This window comes from Arachis ipaensis, chromosome B8 (assembly GCF_059453495.1).
Source record: "Arachis ipaensis isolate K30076 ecotype BB chromosome B8, ASM5945349v1, whole genome shotgun sequence".
Taxonomy (NCBI): domain Eukaryota; kingdom Viridiplantae; phylum Streptophyta; class Magnoliopsida; order Fabales; family Fabaceae; genus Arachis; species Arachis ipaensis.
Window position 1 is genome coordinate 141,071,714 of NC_142443.1, and position 8,378 is coordinate 141,080,091.

An 8,378-nucleotide genomic window follows, 5' to 3' on the forward strand; every position below is an offset into this window, starting at 1 on the left:
GGCAGCGTCGGAGGAAGAGAGGAAGAGCGAGGAGACGGCCGGAGGAGGGATTGTATGAATTCCACCATCCATTTCCAGCATAAGGATAATGGCAATGTTGTCTTCATTGCAAGTTTGAGAATTCTACTATAACAAAAAGAAACATAAATGCTATTGGATTTTAAGCCAAGCATTGTTGAAACTTGAAATAAAGGGTTTGTACTTGAATTTTAATGCTTGATTTATATTATAAGATTAAAAATTATGAGGTTGTGAGCTATTGGAATGTGAAGGTCAAACGTTCACTAAGGAGACAAACACGGCAAAGCAGAGTCAATGCATGGCATTTTTTATTTTTTCATAAAAAACAAATTGTTGCATGGTATGTAATCCTTTTTTTTTTCTCTTAAAATAAATCAGAGGATAAGAGTGGCATTTTTTCTAAAATAAAACAATAATAAAAAATTGTAACATGCAAAATTTGTCTGTTTGTGTTGTATTATGTAATCTTTTAATAAAATTTACATATAACATATGATTCCATTACATTGCAAATTAGAAAAAGAAGGGTAAAAAATTGAAACAGTGATGGCCATCATGTTGCTCTTCAATAAACAATTCAATCAGCAACATGAATGCTACACTAAGATGAACAGAACCGAACACACAAGCAACATATAAAATTAACCAAAGAAATTTCCACACTTTCTCTTCAACTCTTTTCTCCTTTTGATTCTATGTCTTTGTAATTCTCTGACATTGTGGAACCACATTCTGTTTTGCCATTGCCACTAGTCTCTTCAGTAAAATCACTCGCGACGCGTTTTGATTCGCCAACTTCTTGTATTTCGTCGAGAAATTCTGGATTCATGTCCCACTTTCTGCTGCTTCTGTCCCACAAAGAGTGCCTTAGAATCGAAGCAACTTGTCTCTCGCCGCTTTCTGTTTGAAATATCTTGCTCAAATCCACAGACACATCGGTTAATCCACTACCCTTGTCATTGGTAAGTTCATCTTTAGAATCACTTCCACCCTCTTCTGAGTCATTGTAAACCGGCCATGACCTTCCTAATTCTAAGTCGCCCGGTGGTTTTCTCATAAGAGGACCCTGGTAATCGACACCCCTTCTTTGAGATGAACCTGATGGATCCTTCGGAATTGCAACCTTAGCTCTGAATTTGTTCTTGGACGGAGGAATTATAGTGCAGAACACTTCTTTGAAGTTCTTGGCTATCCCTTTATTGTACGGATTGACTAGTTGTCGGTCATATCGGTATCTAAAATTTTCATAAGTAGACTGCAAATAGAGCAGGAAAAAAAACCTTATGATTTACTCAGGTTAGAAGACCAAACAGAGGATGTTTAATCATTCCGGACGTTCCTATAGTTTCATTAAATTTCAAATAGCTCCCTAAGTTTAAAAGTTTGTAATGAAACTCTTGTACTGTATAAAAAATTTCGACTAGATATATCTATACTTTAGACATTTCTAATTAAGTCCTAATTCTATACAAACTTTTTCAACTAGGTCCTCTTAGTTTAAAAATTTTGTGATCAAACCTTTATACTGGATGATAATTCGCTGGTTTTTTCTGAAAAAACTGTTTATTACAAATACAAATTTATCGCAAAGTTTTTAAATTAGAAGAACTTGGTTGAAAACTTGCTCATATTGTATATGGACTTAATTAGACTGTTCAAATTATATAGAATAAAGACTTGCTTACAAACTTTTAAACATAGGAATCTAATCTAATTGAAAGTTAAGTGAAAACTACAGGGAATTCTAAAGTAATTAAAAAAAAAAAGAGAGACAGGTAAATATTTTGTAAATGAAATCTATCATATTGTCACATATAGAAGAACATCAAGAGGGGCTCACACCTGGTTTGTGCTGATGAGATATGTATGTAAAACAGTGAGCCCGCCAACAAACCAGACGGAGATGAAAGAGTAGACAATTAGCGCAATTGAAGCAGGAGTTTTGATCATTGCTTTCCAGATTGATATCTCCTCAGAATCCTTGATCCTTGTAATATAGACCCAGCTAAATGCATGTATGTATAAGCAAAGAAGCGTTGCAGAGAAGACAAACATGTAGTAGAACCTATAATTTCGCTGCAGCCAAGTACATAAAATTGCAGTTATTGTCATTACATTAACCTGCAAATTTTGGCCACGGATGATGAAAAGATATGGCCATGGAAAATATGATCATCATACAAACAAATAATAAGTAGCCTTGCTATTGGAGGCAAGAAATTGCTCAACCGGCAGAACCAATTCTGTTTAGCCAGTTTGCAGATTTCTGGCCAGTTCAAGCGGTTCAATGGTTACTTTTTGGGATAACCATTTTTTCAGTCCAACCAAACTAGTGGCCCGGTTGGTTCCTTGTTAACTTGGTCAATCCAGCCGGTCTAGTCTAATTCTCAAAACCATGATAATAAGGATCCCTACTTAGTGCTTTTTGTCAACAGATTACAATAGTCAAGTTTTCTTCCTCCAACATGGTGCCTAGTCCTTGTGAATAGTAATTTTGATCATATTCATGTCTACTTTTAGGTAGGCCATAATGGCAGCATCTGAACATAATAAATTGGGTAAATATCCAGTTAAAAATTGTTGCTTAGTGATTCATAATTGCACAAGAAGGATTTCATGCAAAATTCATAATGCTAAACAGAACACAAATGACAAATACGAATCAGAAACACAAAAAACGGTTCTAAATCCTATCATTAAAAAGTAATGAAAGAATGAGCATTACCAATCCAATACACTGACCCACCCATGGGCAGTGATGATCAAATCGCTCCACACAGTTATCGCATACTGAACAATGAGAACAACGGGGAGGTCTATAGAGCATGCAGGTATCACAATATTTTACTTTCACGGATATACCATTGATGATCACATCCTTTGTTCGAGGCAAACTTAGCCTTTGATTCTGTTCATTGTTGACATTGGCACTCCAATCATGAACATCTGGTTCTGGAGGACGAGTATTTCGAGGCACTATGCCAGGATCCCTTCCTGAGGTCAGTAGAAGGGCGGTCAAAACCTGGGAATACATTTTAAGACTTTTAAGAGAACAATGGTCTATGAGAAAAGAAACATAGTGCTTTCACATATTTGAATAATCTTTTTTGAAAATTGTTATACATTTGAGTATGGAAAATAGAAGTCTGGGCTACATTTTTTTTTCTTGGATCAGATTAACTTACAAAAATGGTGTGAATAATAACTATGATCATTATTGAATATCCTGAGTGATGAGAAAAATCGTCCAACAATTTTCTAGCTACAAAAGCACAGAATACAGCAACAGGGGCCACAATAAGAAATATTGTCAGAAATATAGACTTTATATCTGGTCCAAATATAAACCTCCCGCAGCATAAAAACTCCTGAAAAATAGAAAAGCCATGAATCAAAACACAAGCTAGTAAGTAAAAGCAATAAAACAAAAACTTGATCCTTGTACAATACAGATAATACATGTTAAGATGTGAGTTTCCTGATACGTGAACTCCATGAATGAATTTTAATAATCGACACTCAACAACCAATAGAAGCTTGACAAGAAAAATATGCATTCAATACCTTTTCTTCTGCTGGGACAAGATGACAGTGTCATAAACCAACTCCCCCAAAAACTTAAGCTATTACATAAAGGCACGTGAATGGTTCATAACTTGGACAATGCACAGACTCATCCTAACTTGTGCTGAAATTCAATTCGAGGTAACAAAAGTCGAACTCTAGAGTCTAGATCTTATGATCATAGAAGTTCTGATGATAGTACAATACCATATCAGGATTCATCTCTAACCAAAGCTTAAGCTAAAACGAATGATTAATTAACATTTGAACTTAAAACATGGTATGATGCTATATATCAGTATAAACAGGTTGCTCCTAGAACTCAAATTTCTAACTGTATCAACTATCACTATTCATTAACACACACAAACACACATTGATGATTATTCAAAATGATTACTGTTGATCTAACTCATAAAATCAATCCAAAAGATAAATTCCCAAACAACTGATTTCACCTCACAAAAATTTTTTTTTTTTTAATTAACAATAAGAGTCAACGAACAATAAAGTGAGAAAATTCAATTAAGAAATGGAAAATTCAAAAGGCTAATTGTAATTGAACTGAAAAGAAAGTGATTGATGAAGAGGAACACAAAGGAACGAAAGTCAAAGGAAGTATTTGGCTTACATTACTGCCTTTCCAGATTCGATAAGTTCTGATGAGAGAAGAAGAAGGAGCAGTTGCAGAAGCAGAAGTGTCTCCGGCACCGTCACCGTCGGAATTCGGCGGCGGCGGCGGCGCCGGAAGTTGCACTGGATGCATTGTTTGTGAGTAATTGCTGAATAGAATCGATGGATCGATGACGCGATGAGTCAATCACAGAACCCAATCAGAATAAAAGGTCAAAATTTCAAAGGGAAAGGTGGCTTTTTTTTTCATTTTTTTTCTTTCCTTTTTCTTTCTTTGTATATTTTGTTTATTTTTATGAATTTAATTTTGATGTCTTGAGTTAAACGTTTTACATAATCATATAATTATATCGCACATAATTAATATAAAATTAAATGTATGTATAATATTATTCAAACTAAAAATACATTAAAATTAAATTATATTTTTGTATATAAAATTTTATATTTGGTAAAAATACTGAAATAATGATAATGATATTTATTTTAGTATATATTTGTTGTTTATTTTTGTTTTTTGTTTTTTTTTTTACCAAAGATAAAAGACTCGAACTCGCAACTTCTTAATTAAGTATGAGAAGATTATGCCATTTGAGCTATTATTTATTAAGTATTTTTTCTGTTATTTATTTGTTTTTTCTATTAAGTGTCTATTAATTAAGGCTTTTATTTATTAAATATACAAAAATAATAAATAAAGGATTAAGTAAAATAATAGACATCTTTCACCCTAATAAAAAGGATTTTTTTTAAAAATTTAGACATTACAAAAGAAAAAGAAAAATTATGAATATATATGATAAAGAATCTTTCATGAACAAAAATTTGTACAGCAAAATATATAAAGACTGACAAACCACAGATTTATTAATATTTTTTAGGTAGACTTATTGCTTTACCAGTTTTGTTAATAAGTTTTCTTATTAAAAAAATATAAAAAATGTATTAGAAATTTCTTTGTAATATTAGTAAAATACGGTTGACTTTTTTATTTTTTTGGGGTATAAATTGCATCCTCATATATAATATATTTTTATAGAATTTAATTTTTCTTTTTCATCTCAGAATAATTGTTTATTTGGAACATGTAATCTATTAATCTAATAAACAATTATTGTAGATAGTAGAGCCTTCAAAAAGACATTAAGTTGTAATTAAAACTCATATAGTAAGTACTTTTTTTTCTTTTACATTAAGTATCAAAATTAATTTCATATATCTTCTATTAAATTATGATGATTCTGACCTAATTAAGACCTCTCCCTATTCTTATCTGTATTTTATATTTAATCGGAAATTTTTGATAACCAAAGAAAATCAACCAAAAACAGCAATAACTTGTCTTATTTAGTATTCATTAATTTTTACGATAATTAATTAATACTAAATAAAACAAGTTCTAACTATTTTTTTTTATCTACCTAGCATATTTAATATTGTATAAAATTTTTACTCGAATTTTCTAAAATTAAAAGAAATAGACAAGAAAAAAGCCAAAAGAAAAGGTTGAGTGTTGGTTAGATTTCGGTTAGGTAGGTTTATTGGTTGACTCTCTAACTTGCTTCAAAGTTGAATATCTCTTCAAAGTGTTACTTTAATTAGAAGAATAGCACCACATCGTTGACCCATATTTAATTTTTATTGTTGAACTTCCATTATATAATTTTGGAATGAGGAGAGTATTGTTTTAATTTCATCCTTAACGCTTAAAATATCTAATTTTTATTTTAAATATTTTTTATTTTATTTTAAGTTTTTGGTCAAAATTAAAAAGTTTTTTTTTTCAATATCTTTTCCTTCATTATGAATTTATTTTAGACAATGATAAAAATCCTAATTATATTGGTTATAGTAATAAAAAAAATTAATAATTAAATAAAAAAGTATTTTTAAAAGAAAAATATTTAATTTTGATTAAAAAAATTAAAATAAGATAAAATAAAATAATTAAAATAAAAATATAATATTTTAAATATTAAAAAATAAAATTAGAACTTAATTTAAACATTAAAAACTAAAACATTACTCATTTTAAAAACAAGAATCAATTCAAATAAAGATTATTATAGTTAACTAATAATAAATAATAAATTGCATTATGTTAATTTTGAACTTCATAAGCGTGACATGCGGGCAACATATTGAGTATGACTTTTACTATAATAAGATAAGAAGAATTTTAGATATTTTAAAAATATAAATGTTTCAGTAGTTTTATTCATTTATTTCGTCAACAAGATTTTTCAAAATCTGTCTGGGACCAAGCTGGAAGTCTACATATATGACATGCTCGCCAAGACCGATCTATAACAGAGGAAGCACTCGCTAAACCCCAAACAAGAGAGGTCCTCTACCTATACCTATCTATAACAGAGGAAGCACTCGCAACAGCGCTTATCCGAGAAGACGAAAATAAGGCCCAGTGACCCATCTACTTCATAAGCAAAGTCTTACAAGACACAGAATCGCGCTACTCACGTCTCGAGAAACTCACATTTTCACTCCTCACGGCATCCCGTCGTCTCGGACAATATTTCCAGCCCCACCCCATTACGGTATGAACCGACCAAGCAGTCAGGCAAGTCCTGCAAAAGCCCGACCTAATCAAAGGAATAATCGGGAAAGGAGCCTACAAGCTCGAAAAACTCGACGGAACCGAGATCCCGAGAACCTGGAATACTGCCAACTTACGGCGATATTACACGTAGGAACACTCCCTCCCTTAAAACTATGTCTTTCACTTATATTATTTTATTTTATTCTCCTTGTATTATTTTAGGGTACTCTTTTCCTCCCCCCAAAACGGAGGGTTTTAACGAGGCCCAAACTTAATAAAATTTCATTTAAAAACGCACTTGTCCTGCTTCGTCCGATATTGCCGTAACGGCAAAAAGAGTAAAACGGCCAAACACCCGGGAATCGATCACCCCAAAGCCAATAAAACGGATATCCAAACAATAAAACGGATATCCAAATAAGTAAACGGCTACTCGGGAATCGATCACCCCGAGGCCAATAAAACGGATATCCAAATAAGTAAACGGCTACTCGAGAATCTATCACCCCGAGGCCAATAAAATATATCCAAATAACCAAACGGATATCCAAATAAGTAAACGGATACTCGGGAATCGATCACCCCGAGGCCAATAAAACGGATATCCAAACAATAAAACGGATATCCAAATAAGTAAACGGCTATTCGGGAATCGATCACCCCGAGGCCAATAAAATATATCTAAATAACCAAATAGATATCCAAATAAGTAAACGGCTACTCGGGAATCGATCACCCCGAGACCAATAAAACGGATATCCAAACAATAAAACAGATATCCAAATAAGTAAACGGCTACTCGGGAATCGATCACCCCGAGGCCAATAAAACGGATATCCAAACAACAAAACGGATATCCAAATAAGTAAACGGCTACTCGAGAATCTATCACCCCGAGACTAATAAAATATATCCAAATAACCAAACGGATATCCAAATAAGTAAACGGCTACCCGAGAATCGATCATCCCGAAGCCAACAAAACGGATATCCAAAAAATAAAACGGGTATCCAAACAACAAAAATGACGGTCCGAGATCGATCACCCCAAAACCAATAAAACGGATATCCAAACAATAAAACGGATATTCAAATAAGTAAACGGCTATTCGGGAATCGATCACCCCAAGGCCAATAAAACGGATATCCAAACAACAAAACAGATATCCAAATAAGTAAACGGCTACTCGGGAATCGATCACCCGAGGCCAATAAAATATATCCAAATAACCAAACGGATATCCAAATAAGTAAACGGCTACCCGGGAATCGATCATCCCGAGGCCAACAAAACGGATATCCAAAAAATAAAACGGGTATCCAAACAACAAAAAATGACGGTCCGGGATCGATCACCGTGAGGCCAACAAATCGAAAATCTAAATAAGCTAAATAAACAAAGTCTTGAAATCGGCCCACCAAGAGGCCTAAAATAAGTTCACAATAACGGCCTAGAAAAGGCCACACAAAACAAGCATGAGCTGACGGTCTTCCAACTCGCGAAAAACCGGACTGACCAACATCCCGCCAATCAGTGCAGGATGACGTCACGCCCTTTCTAGGCTCCTCACAGTCTCCCGAATTACAGAGAATTGGACTCTCC

At 33.1% G+C, this 8,378-nt stretch overlaps 1 protein-coding gene across 1 annotated transcript; it reads right to left on the reverse strand.

Moving 5' to 3' along the window:
* Positions 1–452: 452 nt before the first annotated feature.
* On the reverse strand, positions 453–4,473 carry LOC107613583 (putative protein S-acyltransferase 6). The gene is made up of 5 exons (XM_016315652.3): positions 4,217–4,473; positions 3,207–3,389; positions 2,747–3,043; positions 1,864–2,097; positions 453–1,276 (listed from the first exon to the last, which is right to left on the reverse strand). The coding sequence occupies exons 1-5, from the start codon at positions 4,349–4,351 to the stop codon at positions 692–694; spliced, it is 1,434 nt and encodes a 477-aa protein (XP_016171138.1). The 5' UTR covers positions 4,352–4,473; the 3' UTR covers positions 453–691.
* Positions 4,474–8,378: the final 3,905 nt, after the last annotated feature.

Coding starts and splice junctions, on each gene's coding strand:
- LOC107613583 (XM_016315652.3), bottom strand. CDS start 4,351: ATGCATCCAGTGCAACTTCCGGCGCCGCCGCCGCCGCCGAATTCCGAC. Junction 3,044..3,206: donor TTATTATTCACACCATTTTT/GTAAGTTAATCT, acceptor ATGTATTCCCAG/GTTTTGACCGCCCTTCTACT. Junction 2,098..2,746: donor TGGGTCAGTGTATTGGATTG/GTAATGCTCATT, acceptor ACTTGGCTGCAG/CGAAATTATAGGTTCTACTA.